At 39.9% G+C, this 19,982-nt stretch overlaps 1 protein-coding gene across 1 annotated transcript in view; it reads right to left on the reverse strand.

Annotated features, from left to right (window-relative positions):
- The window catches only part of ITPR3 (inositol 1,4,5-trisphosphate receptor type 3), a 2,403,054-nt gene that overhangs the window by 827,656 nt on the left and 1,555,416 nt on the right, over nt 1-19,982 (reverse strand). The window contains exon 31 of the mRNA XM_044076491.1: nt 18,792-19,043. Within this exon, the coding sequence (XP_043932426.1) occupies nt 18,792-19,043 (252 nt within the window). The remainder of the gene's footprint in view (nt 1-18,791; nt 19,044-19,982) is intronic.

Raw genomic sequence — 19,982 nt, forward strand, 5'->3', positions numbered from 1 at the left:
TCCGGTCCGCTAATGATTGGCAGCAGATTTTTACGTACCGAGTTGCCAGCCCTGACGTACAACCTTCAACGAAGGTATGCCCATTCATGCATGTCTCCACACAGAAGACGCTTTAGCTGAGAATCGAACAGGACGTCTTACTGTGAGGCGACAACGCTACCGCAGTACATTGGTGATTATCATTTTTGATTAACATACACAGTCAAAAATGATAATCACCAGAAAGACAAATCCCCCCAACAATTATTCTCCACAACTCAGTGGTTTACTTAATCACTCTCCAAGTTTTATAAAACATAACAGATAATATGGTGATCTGTTGACAGAAAGGGAAGAACTAGCAAAGAAATTGCTACTCTAGCAAAGGTGATCAAAAAGTAATGCATTGAAAAGACCTGATCTAAATTTACTTACAAACTGGAAGAAATTTGAAAAACCTGAAGGAGAAGCTGCAAGAGTCAAAAACAGCAAACCTGGGAACTCCTCTGTATGCTTGCAGGAATATGGCAAACAGGATCTGGAGAAAAATGCAGGTGTGGACCTTTACTTGAGTTATGGGAAGAACTTTTTTTCTTTGATCCTGGGTGAGCCTTAAAGATACTGAGCAGCTATAGTCTGTGATCTATCAGTCCTGTTGTTGAAGTGAATGGGGTGGATCATATACAGTCATTTAGTTTTAGCTGACTATGTATGAAATTCTATAGTGCTCCAGGCATCCATTTTTCCTCATCTGTGAGACCTCTGGAATTTAAGTGTCTTAATCCTTCGTGTGCAACATGTTGGTATATTTCCCTGACTTGTGTGACTACATTTGTAATCTCATCTTGAAATTACAAAGTAACCTTCTGCTTGAAAAAGGACATGGCCTCACCCAAATCAGGACTAGCTCACTTAATCAATGGTAACTGCATATCCATGGCCTCGTTCAAGTCAGGACCAGATCACTTCATCAATGGTAACTGCATATCCATGGCATCACCCAAGTCAGGACCAGACCACTTCATCAATGGTAACTGCATATCCATGGCCTTGCTCAAGTCAGGACCAGATCAGTTCATCAGTGGTAACTATATATCTATGGCGTCATTAAAGTCAGGACCAGCTTAGTTCATCAGTGTAACTACATATCTATGGCCTCACTAAAGTCAGGACCAGATTAGTTCATCAGTGTAACTACATATCTATGGCCTCATTAAAGTCAGGACCAGCTTAGTTCATCAGTGTAACTACATATCTATGGCCTCACTAAAGTCAGGACCAGATTAGTTCATCAGTGTAACTACATATCTATGGCCTCATTAAAGTCAGGACCAGCTTAGTTCATCAGTGTAACTACATATCTATGGCCTCACTAAAGTCAGGACCAGCTTAGTTCATCAGTGTAACTACATATCTATGGCCTCACTAAAGTCAGGACCAGATTAGCTCATCATTGATAACTGCACATCTGTTCTTCATGATGACTTGCATCTATAACTAGTTTTGACCTGTTTGTGTGAATTTCTATTCCCTAACATCATGTTTATTCATTGTTGTGCAAGGAGGAAGATCATGTCCCTATTTCTATGACATTCTTAAACTGTTCCCCTGAGGAAATAGCTGAGACTCAAAAGTGCAAAGTTCAACATTCTCAATTGACTTTCTCTATTCAGTTCATACTGTACAATGCAGCAATGGAAGTGCTGCCAAGCATGCACAAAACAGTAAAGTAATACTTTACAGCACATTACAGACTAACGACTAATTCACATCTGCCTGGAAGTTGACCATAAATGGCATTTAATGCCATGATCGCTACACTACTGGACTGCAACTTGCATGTTGTTAACAAACACAACTTTTTATCAACTGGTTTAGAAATATCTAAAAGCAATAATATTCCATCTCTAGCTGCCTCTGTGTCAGACTTAACTATGCCAGAGGAATGCACTTTAAATCCTTGCTTACACTTTTAAGACTCTTAAAACAAGAATATCAGATTGTATAATTTAAGGGTTCAAAAGTTGTCATACTGAGTGCAAACACTGCAAAAGCTATATTTATCACAACCTATTTGACTCTGCAAAATATTCCCTACTCTTGACAATTCCACCACTCCACACTTGAAGAGTTTGGGAATTAATTTAATAACAGTGATAGAGCCGACATTGTCATGAAAAATTAATCACTTTCATCCAAACTGACAACAGAAAAAAACAGACTCATAGTCATCATTACCTTTAAAAGAAAAACTGGGGAATGTAGGAGAGTAATAGCTAATAAGTTTTAAATGAATTATGATGCTTTACCTTCACAATTTCAGGAAACTTATAATAATTATATTATTTGCATAAGTATTCATATATTTAGGATAATAAGTTTCATTATGTTATATGCAGACTGTTCTGGGCTAATATTCTGTTCACGTCTACAGTCTACCCATTTCCAGAAATAAAACACAGAAGAAGCCAAATCTGTTGTGGGATGGGCTGTAACGCTGCCTGAAGTGGCTTATTACTGTGAGAATAACAAAGGCTATGGCATGAGACAGCCACCTAGAAATGGGCTGTTTTGGCACATGCTGTCCTTTTCTCTTACCTTCATATGAGATAAACATCTGATCAGCTTTTCTGAAGCTTCACTTTTTTGTCGAGGTAGTATCTGAGCTGCCTGTGGACAGTCAGAGTGTGAAGATTTCTTTTTCTCTTGTTCCTAGAATCAAGAAAGCAGACTGAGAGATTAACAGTCTGGTTCAAAGTAAACTCTTGAGATAAGTTTATGCATGAATGCAGGAACTCTGATACTCTTCTAGCAGATGTCAGAGCAGTGTGTAAAACAGGCTTCCAAGATAAGAACCTCAAAACAGCTTGATGAGCTGGTTCAAATGAAGACAGAGTAAGTTTCTCACGAATAAAATTCAGATCCCAAACATCTGTATCCTAGGTGGAAGAGTATGTAGCACCCCTTCCAAAAACTGTTTAACATGGACATGTTTGGGGTTCCTGAAAGGACAATGCTGACATATGCACCTTGACAGAGGAATACAAAAGGTAATCAGACAACAACTCACACAAATACTCAGGAACCAGAAGCAGCCAGTCCTGAAGAGGGTCCTGGTTCTTTGAGTGGGAGCAACAGAAAATCTCTTCCAGTTGCACATATATGATATTCTAGTACATGATTTTTCTCACCTCCTTTAGCACCTACTGCACATCCTGAGAAACAAAGGTGCCTAAAAGGTATCAAAAGTCTATCATCTTGGCAGTTAGTATCAAACTCCTCCTGTATAGTGAGTAAATCAAGTCTATGGGGAAGCTTGTGGCAATTGCCCTTTGCCAGACTGAAAAAAAAGGAAAATCACTGTTGCCTTGGCTGAAAGGGAGTCCTTCGGGATCTTAAGATGGAGCTTGGAAATCAATGGAACATTCCCATCCAAGGGAATGAGAAAGAATCTGTCTTTCAAGTCTGTTTCCAAAGGAGTATTGGAGTAGAATTTCTTTAGTTGTCTGTTCTAAAAGGAGGCAAATAAATTTACTTGAGATGTTCCCACAGTTATATTAATTCTTAGAAGACCCCTTGATAAAGTTTCTATTCATGGGGGGGGGGAGGGGATGTCCTCATCCTGCTGAGCTTGTCTGCAATAAGCTCTGATGGAATGTATGAAAAGTCAAACTGAGCTGAATTGTTACCTCATAGGCTACTGTAACAAGTCTGCAAAAAGGTTAAGATATATTTGTTTACGTACCACATCACTCTGGTGTTGTCTGTGTACACTTGCAGAAGTCCTGGGGACCAGAGATGATTCAAGGATTTCAAAGCCAACATCTCCATGATATCTATGTGCTTCTGTCTCTCTACGAGATTCCGTACACGTACATGTACTTTTACCCTTTTGAAATCGCTCCCCATGCCAGGGATAAAGAGAATGTGATGACTGATGGTGAGAATTGAAAGAAAGAATGGAAGACTTGGACTGCAAGCCATCTGGTCTACCCACCATCATACCTCCCTATTTACAAATCCCAGAACTGGACCTGAAAGGACAAGGGGTACACATGCTGAGTACTGATCTGAGCTATCACTGTGTTTTCCTTATGTGTAGACTGACCAGGGAAGGCATGAGACTCAAATCCCATATACCACAGAATCCTGAGAAAACTCCTTTCCAGATAATGAGCTTTGACTGGAGAAACTGGGGAATAACTGCTGAAACGTGTACTTTGTCTGGAGGAAGAAAGGCTCTTCTCAAGGCAGAGTCCATCAAATATCCTAGGAAAATCATTCTGTGAGACAGAATGACAGAAGACTTCTGAAAGCTGATATGAAAACCCAAACTGAGTAAAAATTCCTTAACAGTTGTTAAAGACTCTTGACAGCAGAGACAACTCTGCAAAGATAAGGCAATCGTTCAAATATGGAAAACAAATGCCTTGAAGTCTACAGTAAGCAATGTCTGAAGCTAGGCACTTTGTAAATACACCTGGTACAGTGGAGCTTTGTTTAACATAGAACTGATAATGTTAAGAGAGAGGCAGTAAATCTTAAGAAATACTTGAAATGCTCAGTCACAGGAATGTGATGATAAGCGCCCTTTCGATCCAGCTTTGCCAAGAAAACTAGAGGGAGGATCAGAAGAACAAAGAGACTAAATAGATAACATCTTGAACTTTGGAATCTTGAGAGAAGGCTTTAGAAAAGAAAGATCTAGCAGAAGCCTAAATGATATTCTGTTAACTAGAAATATTCTTGAATAAAAAAACGTTGTCAAGCAGATTGAGGGGCACATGTTCTATGACCCGAAGTATCAACATGCAGTGCATAATGTGAGAAAATAGATCTGGCCCTTGGGCAAAAGGGAATCTCATGGGAAGGAGAGAGGAATTCCCATTGGTAAGTGCACCCACCTTCAATGGATTACATTCAGAATCCAGCTATCTGAAACAATCTCTTGCCATAAAGGAAGTGTCAGAGACACTAAAAGGTTACTGGGGGGTTGGCTGATTGGCTGAACAGACAGATATACCTGGGAGGACTGTCCATGACTTGTAGAGCTCCTTACTGCTTAAATTATTTACTTGAAAAGGGAGATGAGTAGGAGGAGGGAAAATTACTATTTGGTCTAAAAAAGGAGGGTTGAAAAATCTGACTCACCGTTGACTCAGTTTTCCCCCTGCATCACACTTCTTAAGTGCCTCAAATACAGAGGGGTCAAACATACACTTTTATCTAAGGGAGAATTTAAAATCTGAGATTTAAAATCATCAGTAAGGTTTTGAGAGTGAAGCCAAATAACTCTCAAAATGGATCCAGAAGCAGCAGCTTTGCTTTAGAAGACAAAGCAGGAGCATTGCAAGCATTCTTTAAAATATGCTTTGTCACTTGAGAAACAGCTGTCACAGAATCATTTAATGAATTCTGTACCTCAGAAGAAGGATGTTTTAACCTTTAAGTTCTGCATGCTCTCAAATGATAACAATAAAATCTTTAACATACGAATTTGTAAGTTTAAAATCTTAGATACTGAAGTAATAGAAGAATAAATTTTCTTCCCCAAATTATCCATTGATTTCCCACCCTTGTCAGAGGGGTGGTGTTAGCAGCAGTAACCTGTTTAACAGAAACAGATCTGAATAGAAAAATAACTGCTGGGTCTGATTTAGGATTACAATATAGGTACGTGTGTTTCTGTGGTACCTTGCATAACCTGTAAGGCTACTTGGGAGCTGGATGCTGACCATCAGGTAAAGTAGAAACACTGAGAAAATGTTTTCTAAAGCAGGCAACAAGGAGGAATAGCTGCAGCTTTAGGCATCTCTACCTGTAACAAACAGTAATACATTTTCTGTGCCACAGGAATTTCATTCTGCTCCCACTGAAAAACATCTTTCATCTGTATAAAGTACCAGTAAAAGAAATCTCTTCAGGAGGCAAATCTGATGACAAACTTTCCTCAGAATCAAAATGCTCAACTTGAGAAGAGATTCCTGAAGTACAACCATCCTGCTCCAATGTCAGTTCAGACTGATATTCCCTTTCAGAAAGAGATAGAACTCTTTTTGTTTTTTTGCCTGAAAATCAGAAGACAAGGAAAAAGCAATAAAGTTCCTTGGCTTATCCCAGTAAAGCAGCTCTGAGCATAGAACATATAAACAGAAACAGCTGACTGGGAAGTTTTCTCACTAAGCACACTTTCCTTGAAAAGATGGACTCTTGGTGGGTATACTGCTACTACCTCTAACATCCCTATCCCACCTAAGTGAAGAACCTTCACCTGTCCCTTCATCTGACCCAAGACAAAAAATGCCCACCAAGAGATAGCTGAGGATACATGGCTATTCCCTGGTCTTTGGTGGCTGTAATGACTACACCAAAATGACTGAAGAAAAACATGGGTAATCTGAGGAACAAAACAAAACAGCCCAACACAATATTTTGCAGATTCAAATAGGTTGTGGTGGAATATTCCATAAAAAAACTTTGTATTTTCAACCCATACACAATATCTGGGATTTCATCAGAGTGTAAAATGACTCATCACACCTATTACATTTACTAACAAAACCATCTGACTGGATCAGTCAAGCAATGAATAATTAATTAGTTAATATTTAAAACAAACATGCCACTACACAGTTAAAATAAAGCTTTTCAAAATACTACTTCGATTAAAAAGTCATATGTCATAGCCTTAATCTTTAAAACACTTACAGCACAAAGTGAATCATTTAAAGCAGGTTCACTACAGACGTTTAACCATAGCAGTCATATAATTTTCCTTCTTTTCCAGTAAGTTATCGCTATCATCCCCTCACTCATAATAAAATATAAGGCATCACCGCTATATGGAATAACCATAGCAAAAATAATGGAGAAGGTAATACTGGATAAGCTATTGTCAGAAAGTACAGTTGTGTACACTTACCATAAATGTAGATGTTCGAGTGTATTCACTGTTGCAGTCATTACATTTGGGTTATCTGCTTTCAGGTAGCCCTCAGTCGGCCTGATTAACAAAGTTTTGGGTCCTGCGTCAGTTGCTGTCCCTTCTTCCATGACGTCAGGTCATCAGGGGTATAAAACATGCAGCCGACACCATTACATCAGTTTTTCTTGCCCCAGATGTCAGGTGCCCCCCTAATGGGAAGCAATTAAATATAAAAGTACAATGATATACCTCCAACAAAAAAGCAAATACACAAAAAAGACTTTTAAGCATAGTAAAGCAAAGTAGAGGTATAGCTAAAAAGAAGTTAGGGGGCCGGAGGGAGGGCAACCAGGACTGCAATAGTGAATACACTTGAACATCTACATTTATGGTAAGAGTACACAACTGTACTATGTTCTTCATGTTTCACTGTTGCAGTCATTACATTTGGGTAGATTCCCAAAGCTATGGTTGGGGGGAGGATTTCAGATAGCATTAAGACCAGCTATAAGGCCCTGCAAGACTGCAGTGGCAAAGCCAGCTCTGGATTTAAAGAAAATTGGCAAATGATAATGCTTGGTGAAAGTATGTACAGAACTTCAGGTAGCAGCTTCTAGGATGTCCCTGGTAGGGATGCCTCTGAGAAAGGCTGTAGAGGTAGATGCAGCCCTGGTGGAGTGAGGTCTGATCCCCTGGGGGATAGGTTTTCCATGGTGCTTATAGCAGAAATGAATGCAATGGCCTATCCATTTAGAAATGGTTTGTTTTGAAATAGCCTTCCCCTCTGCCCCTGCAGCAAATGCCACCAGCAGTTGTTCAGATTTCCTTTGAGGTTTAGTTCTGTCCAAGTAAAATCTAAGTTGTCTGTGCACATCTAAGGAATGCAGTATCCGTTCCCCTTTGTTCTGTGGATTGGGAATGAAGGTTGGCAAATGAATGGACTGATTAAGAGCCACACTGGATACCACCTTGGGCATGAAGGATGGATTGGTTCTGAGGGACACCCTGTCCACATGAAAGATGATAAAAGGCTCCACTGCCATAAGGGCCTGTAATTCAGATACCCTTCTACCTGAAGTGATTGCACAAAGGAAAGCTGTTTTCCAAAAAGAAATTTTAAGTCTGCAGTAGCAGCTGGCTTGAAAGGAGGTAGAGTGAGTTTCTCCAAAACAAAGTTAAGGTCCCAGGCTGGGGTTGGAGCTCTCCTGGGTGGTCTCAAATTTTTGGCCCCTCTGAGGAACTGCTTGAGCAGTGGATGAGAGAAGAGGGGAGGTTCTGTGTTATAATGAGCTAAAATGGCTGAGGCGTGGATTTTAATGGAGGAAAAAGGCAGGCCCTTGTGAAGAATCTTAGTTAAGTATTGTAAAATCTGAGGTAAATTGGGTGCTGCTGTGCTCATCCCTTGAGACTGGTTCCAGGTACAGAATCTTTTCCATTTTTCAGCATAAGATTTTCTAGTACTAGGCCTCCTTGCCTCTAAAATGATATCCATCACAGGTTTACTGAGGGATGGTAAAGGAGAGATTATGTAATTAGCCAGGCTGCAGGGTTCAGTGTTAGAAGCTGAGGGTGCAGAATCTGGTTCTCCTGCTGAGACAACAGGGAAGGAGTATGAGGCAGGTGCCATGGGGATAACCATGACACACTGCGCAGGAGGGGGTACCAGTGTTAGCTTGGCCAGTCTGGAGCAATCAAAATCATCCTTGGTTTGTCTGTTTGATTTTTAGTAGTACTTTTGGAGAGCAGAGGCAGTGGAGGAAGGCATAGACTGATAGGTTTTCCAGCTGAAGGACACAGCATCCACTTTACAGGCTTGTTTGTGGGGAGTGCTTGTGCAAAATTTGTCCAATTGGTAGTTTTGGGGAGAGGCAAACAGGTCTATATCTGGGCTCCCTCATTTTCTTGTCGACATGTTGAAAATCCTTGGTTCCAGTTTCCACTCGTGTGGGTCCATGAGGTTTCTGCTTAGTCTGTCTGCCAGTGTATTTAATTTTCCTGGCAGGAATTGAGCTTGTAGGTGCACTTGGTAGCTCAAGGCTGTGTTCCACAATGCCATGGCCAGTCTGCAGAGGGGGTAAGAATGTGTACCCCCCTGCTGTTTATGTACCACATAACAGTGGTGTTGTCCGTCTTTACCATTAGTTGTCCTGGAAGAATGTGGTCCTTGAAGGCTGTCAGAGCATTCTGCACAGCTAACATTTCTTTTTGATTGATATGCAGGTGCATTTGACTGGGTTCCATTTGCCCTGAATGCACTTCCCTCCCAGGTGAGCCCCCCATGCATAGTCTGATGCATCTGTTGTTAGGGTTTGGGCGCCAGGGGGTGATGTGAAAGGCAGGCCTCTGCCCACCAAAGGAACTCTAGGCGTAGGCAAGGTATGATAGAGATCATTGCTTCTAGATCCTGAGAATGTTGACACCATAGGCTTTTTAGATACCACTGTAGTTTCCTCATATGCAGTCTTGCATATGGAATTAGAAGAATACAGGAGGCCATGAACCCCAAGTCTTGCAGTATTTGTCTTGCAGATAGCAGGGATTTTGTGGCCACTTGTTTGAAGTAGGTTGTCAAATGAATTTGTTTCTCTGGCATGAGGTAAGCCATCTGGGAAGTTGTTTTCAAGCTTGCTCCCAGGAATATAATTTGTTGACAGGGTACCAGGTGTGAGTTCCTTTTGTTTATGGTGTACCCCAGACAAGTTAGAACCCTTTGTACAAAGGCCAGATGATTCAAAAGTATGTCCTGGCTTTCTGTCTGAATTAGACAATTGTCCAGTTATGGGTACATTTGAATATTTCTTTGTCTGCAAAATGCAATGACTGGAGCTAGGCACTTTGTGAATATCCTGGGCACAGTAGATAAGCCAAAGGGCAGTGCAGAGAAGCGTGTAGCCTGCTTTGAAGCGTAGGTATCTTCTGCAAGATTCCCCTGATTGGGATGTGCAGGTATGCTTCTTTTAAATCTAGTGTTGCCAACCAGGCATTTTTGCCTAGCATAGGAAGTGACTGGTGAAGAGTCAGCATCTTGAATTTTGGAATCTCCAAAAAGGTGTTTAGAGTAGACAGGTGTATGATAGGATGCCATGAATTGTCTTTTCTGGGTACCAGGAAAAGTCTCGAGTAGAAACCTTGTCCCTTTTCCTCTTCTGGTACCAGTTGAATAGCCCCCATGCTTAAGAGAGAAAGTACTTGTTTTGGGGCTTCTGCCCACTGATTTGGGGGTAGGTCCGGCCACCCGCTTGGTGTTGGCAATGTGTGGAAGTGAAATCTGTATCCCTGGGACACTATATTTAAAACCCATTTGTCCTGGGTAATGAGTTCCCAATTCTTTGCATGAAGAGCAATCTTTCCCCCCAAAGGGGCAGTCAATTGATAAGTGCATGGAAATTTTAAGAGGAAGTCATTGAGACAGTTTACCATAGGGGGGAGTCTTATTATTCCCAGATTTGGAAGTGGAGGCCCCCCACTGCTTAGTTCTGTGTGCCCCCTGGGACTGAAACCTGAGATTTTTGCTGTGTCTGGGTTTAGCTTGAGAAGACCTGGAAGGGGCTGGAAAGGATCAATTCTTAGAGGGCCAGTGCCTACTAAATCTAGGAGGGTGAACTTGTAAAAAAATCTTTAACAGTTTGCATAGATTTAGCTTTATCTTTCATTGTTTTAAGAACTTCCTCAGCCTTGTTGCCAAACAGGAGCATCCAACAATTTAGCTTTAACATAATCAGGCAAAGATTGCTCCTTAAGCCAAGCATGCATTCTGAGCACAGACCCAGTAACAGCAGACCTGCAAGAGGCCTCTAATGAATCAAAACCACATTTCAAAGTATGTTTTCCAACTTATTTAGCAGAATGCATTAAATCCTGTAATTCTTGATTTTCCACACAGGAATCAACATAATTTTCTGTTTAAGCAGTCCAATAACATGTTGCTGATACTTTAACATATGAAACTGGCAGTTTAAAGCCCTAATGACCAAGGTTGCATAACTATAAACCTTCTTACCCCATCTATCCAGCGCCCTGGAGTCTCTATCAGAAGGGGTAGGATTTTTAGCAGTAGAAGCCTTAATGCCCTTTGGCCCCTGTGAAATAGTCTCTGGATCTGCAATAGGAATTTTAAAAAGAAACTTGTGGGACTCAGGGACCCTGTAGTATCTGTCAGGTTTTCTGGGAGCAGGAGGCAAGGAATCAGGGGCCAAACTAGATTCCGAAAAAGCATCATCAACAATGTCTAGTACAGGAAGAATAGCTAAAGGCCTATGCTGAGATAGGAGAAGGAAATCCCTAAGCTTCTTTTTTGAATCAGAAAAATCCTGGCTTTCCCAGTGGAAATGCTTCCTTAGAGTATGTAAGGTTTCCCCAAAAGAAAAATCCTCAGGAGGGGAAGCAGAGGGAATGGAGTCCTCTGCATCAGAATCTTCATACGTAGATAAGGGCAAATCCAGATCATCAGAAAAATCAGAAAAAACAGAATCCGGGTCAGAAGATTCATAATCAACTTCAATCCTAGGCCTCTTAGAAGGGGGGTTTGGCTACCCCTGATTAGAGTTATTAGATCTTCAGCCATTTTTATCATTTGTTTTTTAGGCATAGAGACCTGAGCATGTGGCCTGGGCGTCGTTTTTTTAGGCATGGTTCGATATTTAGGCCCAAGTAAAGAAGGAGGCATCGGTTTAATATGCAAGTCCATAGGGCCTGAATACACCCTCAGAAGCCGATGCCTGCACAGCGGCTCCAGATCCATCCAAGGTAGAGACATCCGTGGGTTCCACAGTTGAAGCATCTCGCGGCATACCGGACTCCGAATGGGTCTCAGTAGAGGCCTGCGAATCAGAAGAAGTGGGTATCAGGGGCTACGAAAGTGCCTCACTGAGTACCAGTGAACTGGTGACTGGCTTAGGAGAAGCGTCGTCGACAGTTTTGGACCTCGGCGGCCTGTCTCAGTCTTTATCTTTGCATTTTTCTGGAATCCCGGTAGCCGGATGGCTTAACGAAGACATATCTGGATAATTGAACCGAGTACCAAAATATTTAGAAGCGTAATTATATATCGACGACGAATAGTTCCTTGCTTAAATAAGGCACAAAACTGACAGCGAGGTACGTCGTGGTCAGGGCCTAGGCAAGGAATACAGTATGAATGAAAATCTTTATGAGGTATTTGCTTTCCACAAGTAATGCAATTATTAACTTTTACTGACATCGGTAAGGAGCAAGAAAAAGTTTCCCCAGTGAGGTACTTAGCTTTAGTTGAAGACTTTGGTTCTGAAACTTGAAAATGAAAATTTCAGGAGTCGGCCAACCGGCACTTGCGAACTGCTTGTGCTTCGGGTACCACATGGCAAGAAAGACTGATGTAATGGTGTCAGCTGCATGTTTTATATCCCTGACTACCTGACGTCATGGAAGAAGGGACAGCAACCAATTCAGGACCCAAGATTTTGTTAATCAGGCCGACTGAGGGCTACCTGCAAGCAGATAACCCAAATGTAATGACTGCAACAGTGAAACACGAAGAACATCTGGAGAGGTTGAGACTTGAAACCATATATCAGCATGTATATGTTGAAAATACATCTATTACCACCTGTAACATGATGTTCTATAACAATATAATAACAGCTATGAGTGAAAAATTGTGCTGTGATGTGATTCCTATAGATTTAACTTCAGCATTTCACAGGGTCATACACAAAACACTGATCAATAAATTAGTACAACTAGGTATTGATGTACTCTTGATAAGATGGATAGCTGCATGGCTTACAAATAGGACATGGCAAGTATCATACAATGACTGGACAGGTGAAATCCTTGGTTACAGTCAAGGTGTCCCACAGGGCTCTGTCCTAGGCCCTTATTTGTTTAGATTGTATCTTTCAGACCTTACTTTTTCATCTGAAGTGTTTTTCAGTCTATATGCTGATGACCTGAAATTGAGTAAACTGATTACAAGTGTTACAGATAAGGCATGTCTGCAAAATAATTTGACTAAATTGACCATTTGGGTGCAGGAGAATAATATGTTGATAAATACATCAAAATCTAAGCATATGAGATTTGGGAGACATAAACTGAAAGGTGAATATTTAATACAGCACACAATGATTGAAACTGTAGACTCATTTAAGGACCTGGGTCGCTTCAGCTATGAGTTTTTCTAATCATATCAACCAATTGGCTAATGATAGTTACAGAACTATAGGTTGTATAAAAAGATTTATAAAGTCTAGGAAATCAAACATAATGAAGTCATTGTTTGTTAGTTACATTAGACCCAAACTTGAGTATGGAATAACAATATGGAAACCCTATAGGAAAACAAGCCTTAGTAAACTGGAAAGAGTACAGCGAAATATACCAAGGGCATCCATGGATATGAAAATCTAAGTTATTATGAAAGACTAAAATATCTGAACTTGTACAGTCTCTCTTACATATATTTAAGAGGAGATTTATTCAGGTATATAGGCCATTTAGGAAGAACTACCTCTGGGAATGTTTGGGGTTATCAAAAAGTACTAAAGAATAATCAGATAACCTATGTAGAAGATTCTATAGGAATGAGAAGTGCACTAATTGGTTCTCTGACAGAGTAGATGATGCTTGGAACAGACTACCAAATTACATTAAAGCAAGTACTAGTTTAGATATTTTTAAGAACAGGCTGGACATTTACTATGGGAACAAGTGTTTTGGTATATTGGCAAGCTAGAAGGGCATTAATGCATGTGCTTGGAACATTTGTATGTATGTATAGCACCCCTTTTTTCCCACCACCTTTCATCCTTACAATATTAGGAATTTCAGGATGTTGGTTCTCACCATCCCCCAAAACAAGGGTAAACGTATTACGTCTACCTTCCAATATTTCATCTTTTACTTTTCTTAATAAACTGAAAGGATAACCTCTTTCCATGAACACATCAATCAGTTTGTTAAATTCAACCAAAAACACTAAGTGTCAGTTGTCAACCTTGATGTAAGTGCCATTTTTCTTTTGACAATATTCCTTTTCTGAAAAAAAAGGTGACAACTGTCAAAATGCAAAAAAATAATTAAAATACATATTTGTACAATATATATTGGATACAAATATCATACCTTCTTTTTCTTTCATAACAGTAACATCTAAATAATTCTTCTTCTCAAATTCCCATGCACAGGTAAACTTTAAAAAATTTGTAATGTTGCCCAAATATTGGACAAACACAAAAAGGAATTCAACATTCCCTTTCCATAAAATGACTATATCATCCAGAAACCTAAAATAGGAATCATACAAGCTGAAAAATGGGAAGACATGTTGTTTCTATCATTCTGCCACTGTGAAATTAGCACAGACGGGCATATACTTGGCCCCAATAGCAACACCAGAAACCTGGCAAAAATATTCCCCCTCGAAAAAAATTATATACAAAACTACATTTTCTGCAGTACTAAAATGTTGTATATTTATCTGTCTGCACCTCATGCTTTGCCTTCTATGTGGGGGCTGAGGGATGATATTTACAAGCATTTATATGAGATGCAGAAAAAAGCACTACTAATGCCCTATCTAGGCATTCTAATAATTGCAAAGACTTTAAAAAAAAAATTTCTTTGAGATGATAACATGGCGAAAAATGAGAAAGGGGATGACAGTGATAATTTATTGCTAAACAAAGAAAATGATATGGCAGCTATGTCTGCAATGAACCTGGCTTAAACGATTCACTTTCTATTGTAAGTGTTTTAAAGATTAAGGCTATACAAATATGTTTTTTTTAAATGGAAATGGTGTTTTGAAAAGCTTTATTTTAACTATCTAGTTGAATTTTTGTTTTAAATATCAACTAATTAATTATTCATTGTTTGACTGATCCATTTGGATGGTTTTATTAATAAATGTTATAGGTATGATGAGTCATTTTAAACTCTGATGAAGTCCTGGATATTGTGTATGGGATAAACATGCTAATTTTTTTATTAAATATTCTCTAACACCATGACTGCTCTGCTGTTTTGTTTTGTTTTGATGACCTTGTTTTTACATTTCTTTATGTGAGGAACATACACCAGCCAAAGTACAGTCATCCACCAGCAACAGAGGAAGAAAAAGAGCCAACCTGACATTCAAAGACTCCTTAACAACTTTTCTCTCTCTTTGTGGATTTGCCCTACAGGTAAGCCAAAAAAGGGACATTGAAAATGTATGGTATAGCCTGGACGAGTCAGTACAGTATTAAGTAGGAAATACATGGTTCTGTAGTAATTAAACCACTGACAGTCCCCACAAGTCATACCCCTCCCAAACACACAAACACCAAAGTACTGAATAAAATTTCAGCCAAAAATAAAACATTTTCTCACAAACTATTTACACAAGCATTTACATAAAAATGCAATGACAATCCCACATTTAGTTTTCTAGAAAAACATAAGTCTGTCAGTAAAAAAAACAAATTTTCCTTATAAAAGCAAAATTAGTGGAAGGTTTTCCCCAAATAGGGACTTATCTGCCCATCTTGTAAGATCTGTAGCTGACAAACAGTTCCACGTGGTACACCAAAGGAATGTTCTTTGGTAGTAAAAAAGCTCAGAAGCTTTTTGTGCTTCAGCTGTCAGGACGTCTAGCATTAGACAGTCACTAGGCATGTCAGTTGTACTCACTGACTATTCTGTTCATTTAAAACACTGATAACATTTAAAGCTTTCCTTCTACAGAAACAATACTGATTCTCATTCTGAATATCTTAAGTTCATAGGTGTGTACTACACGAACGACCACTAGGAACATTTTAAGCCTAACCATGCATCCCAAATCTCGGACAAATTCTGGTATCTTTAATAAGTGTAAGCAGAAGCTTACAATATAAAACATTTACAAGCAGGGGTCTGGGAGACGAACCATTTACAGGCTGACTGTGTTGGTTAGAGACACAGTTGCCAAACCAGGGACAAATTACTTGTTCCCCTCCAATTGTCCAAGTTACACTTGAATTGGGTTAGGAAGGAACTCTGCTTCACAATTCACAGGAAGCATGCTCCAGAGAAGGGGTAGTCTCTGGGATACATACCTGTCTGCCCAGCAGGTCCTATTTAATATCACAAGCAATGTTTAAGTCTTTAGAACTGATAATTCTGGTGCTGTTTGTTTTGAGAATATGCAGGAGGTCCATCAGGGTGGGGGGGGGGGTCTAACAATGCCTTGTATGCTAGACATGGATAGATCTCCCCTCAACAGCCTGTAGGAGACAGGATACATGGATAGAGCTTTGAGGCAGTCTGCATAGGACATTTTACTCACACCCTATATTCTTTTAGTGAGAACCTCTGTGGACATTCTAATTATTTGATGTGCCTGGTTAGGTACATACCAAAGGGGGCATTGTACTCTATGATAGGTCTGATGAATTCTGAATATAGTGGAACAATAACTTCCTTGGACTTAAATGCCATACGTTTGTCTATAAAATACACAACATAGAATGATTTCCTCACTACTGTAGACATGTGATGGTCAAAGACTAGATTACTGTCTGTGTGTCCCTAAGTCCCTGACTACTGGGTCAACTCTTAGGGGTGTGTTGCCATTATGATAGTTAACAGGGGTGGATGACTTCCCAAAGGATACTATTATGCATTTCTTGGCATTTAGTTTTAGTCCATGGAGCTGACGCAAGTTATTTGTCTGTGTCAACCCTTCCTGGAGAACATTAGTGTCATGGGGTATTCTATGATTGCTCCTAATTTGCAATTATCTGCAAATTTGGTCAACCAGAGGTCCTTCACATTGGCCTTGACTTCACAGCATAAAAAATGTCAAAAAGAAGTGGTCCTGGGACCGATTCCTGAGGAACTCCACTTATGACTGGCCTCTTTGTAGAGGTGGACTCCCGAATTCTAACTTTCTGGGTCCTGTCCATGAGCAAACTGGCTATCCACCGGGTGACACAAGGATTTATACCTAACCTCCTGAGTTTGTCAACAATTCCACAGTGGGGTATTGTGTCAAATACCTTTGCCAAGTAAAAGTAGGCAGTGTGAACTGCTTTGCTCTCATTCATCGTTTTGGTGACCTTCTCACAGAAGTCGACCATGACCTGCTCTTGACGAAAACAAACCGAGATGGGTCCAGTGTCAGGGGTTCCTTATGTCATTGTAGATCATTTCCATGATCATTCTTTCCATGGCTTGGCATATTAGACAAGTTAGACTAGTAGTTTCCAGGGTCTGTATATCGTCCACCTTTGTGCAGAAGGATGACTGTTGCTGTTTTCCATTCTTGAGGTACAAAGCCTGTTTGGAGGCTACAGCTAAACAGCAATTCCAGAGGGCCTGATAGGTCATGCTTCATGCTGTTTAGACAGCACACTGGGATATTGTCTGGGCCACTGATGCAGTGTTCTTGACCTTAGAAACAGCATTGAAGACCTGTTCCTAGTGCTATTAGTAGGAGGAGGTATTTCTTGATGGGAGGTTGAGGTGAAGAGAGAGATAAAGTTAGAGCTGAATTTGTCTGCCAGTAGGTTCGGTATACCTTCTGATTCAGTATAACTGGCTCCATTAATAATGAACTCTGCACATGACTGTTTTGATTTTGAGGTTGCAGATATAGCTAAAGAATGCCTTGCGGTTGTCCTTGGCCTGTGAGGGCAATGACATTATTTTTCCTCTGAGTTGCTTGTTTAGTTTGATAAGAGTGCTTTTATCCTGTTGGGTGCTACACCTCCTAATTTTTGCATGATTTTCTTCCATCTGTTATAGAACCTACTGACATTATGATTCCACCAGGGTGACTTCTTGTTAAATAGGATGTTTTTCTTAACATGATGAGAGCTGTAATTATAAAAGTTAACCAATATAAACACAGGAAATAATTTTTAGAATAGTCTTACAAAATGTTCCAGGGCTGTGGCTGAAAACGGTCACTTGTGACAATTTTACTTAATAAATAGCTAGCAGAAACATGTCTAATGTACAAGATGAATGAGACCCAATCCTTAGGCTTCACTGGCATTGTGTCAGCTGAAAAAATGACATTTAACTTTCAAATGTTGTTAGCCTTGGCTTGAAGTACAGATATTTCTGCTATTCTTCTTTTATACTGACAGGTAATATCAAGGGTCTCTTTGCAATTGTTTATAATTCTGGCACAGTCAACCTGAGGTTCAGAGTGACAAAGCATCCAGACAGCCCCCACCCCCTCATGTGGATGGGTGATGAGATAATGGAGTGAGGATCACATAACTTAATCAAGGCATCAGGACTGAAAGGACCAGCAGCTGAGGGTTGTTGCTCGTATTCTTCTGAAGCATGTCACTGGTTCGACATACAGGTGCACATGCTTATCAGTGGTAGATGAACATGGCTTGGCTCACCCACACTGGCCAGTGAATACACTTTTGATACAAATTAACTTAAAGCCTACAATTTGTGTCTGTGCCTCATTCAGGATACTTCAAATATCAGTGAAACTGGAAACAAAGCAAGAAGCAAAATATTCACATATGCTCCACAAATCATTCTCCTACCTCAAGACCAAAATCACAAAAAATAAACCTGAAGAAGACATTTGCAATACTTTATGGCAGTAGTCTTCTGTGGGCAAGCACCCAATGGGAAAAGATGCCTCTGAAACAAATTAAGAAAGAAGATAATGTGACTAGTTTTAATAGAGTGTAGATGTCATTCAGCTGAGGGCATACAGATTGCTGTCTAATCCCAAGCAGCTAACATTACAGATAGAGGTTCGATGACTCTTGTCAGCTGCGGAGGTGGATGGCCACTCTTAACAGGAACAATTATTCACAGGCTGCTTCTGCGAAGTATAAAGTGTCAACAATGTGGACAAGCTTGATGTCAGCATTTGAAAGCTTCTGCTGTCATTAGACGGCAATGTCCTTACCTCAGTAATACAGTCTATATGAGTGACAACTCGAACAACATCCTCCAGTGGCAAGAGAGAGGTACACTTGATTTCTGTGTAGACATTCTTCCCCTCAGCACAGGATGCCAGCAGTTCCACCAAAGAGATGTGGTACCTCAGTGCACTGTCATCTGGCACACCTTCACGAGCTTCAGCCATCAAATCCAGCATTGTTTGAAAGGAGGCCTTGTCATTATAGAAGACCACCACATCATCTCCTGCGTTAGTCAACTGTTGAATGTAAAAATAAAACAAAAGTCATCAAATGTGTCATGCAGATTTATTACCATGCCAACATTTATTTTTATATCCATTCACTTTAAAGCAGGTTTTTCCATACACATGCCACCATACCTCATTGCAAAAGCAGTCATCATATGTGTCAATATCTAAGTCAAGGTCAGTGTGACAGAGCTTGTTTGTTTAAAAGTAAATTAAATTTTAGGGTATGTTGTACTTCAAGTAATTCCAGATCCACAAAAATAAATCAGTCAAGAGTACTGTTCTATAGAACTACATTCTGTCACAAAAGGAACTTCAACAAAGATTTTTTAGCAATATCTTCAGAACTGATTTTATACTCTGACATTAATACCATTAATCTGGACAACAGTTATTTCCTATAAAAAAGGAAGATACCTTGTTTCAATTAACTCTGAATATGAAAGTAAATGCTCTAAGAAAAAGAAAAAAAAAACAACCACACAGAGATGGTGGCAGGATTGCTACCTTAAGGATTTGGAATTATATAAGTTACAACATAAGTAACCTAACTTGAGAGGGCACTCAGCAGGGCAGTCCTCCGTTGGAGAAGTAACAAGCTATTCATTCACAGAGTAGGTAGAAAGATGTCTGTAAAGAATGTCACTAAAGACTTGCCATCAGAAATCTGCCCCGTACTTCAACATGTAGTGTTTGACAGTAACACAAGTACTGTTTGACAGCAATACATGCAGCACTCTATGGGCACAGCAGCAGAATGTTCTGGGTAGCAACAACTCTGAAAACAGGCAACTGAAGTACCAAGTGTGCTGGTTGAACACGCTTTCACCAGGCCTGCTACTGCACAACACTTAGAATGCTGTTTAGAAATGGTCTTTTCCTTGATAGGATTTCTAGTTAGTAAAACAAATAAGCAATTGTTTATTTTTCTAAAGAAGTTAGTACAAG

Source organism: Protopterus annectens, chromosome 7.part0 (genome assembly GCF_019279795.1).
Source record: "Protopterus annectens isolate FY-2018-M chromosome 7.part0, PAN1.0, whole genome shotgun sequence".
In the NCBI taxonomy this organism is placed as follows: Eukaryota; Metazoa; Chordata; order Ceratodontiformes; family Protopteridae; genus Protopterus; species Protopterus annectens.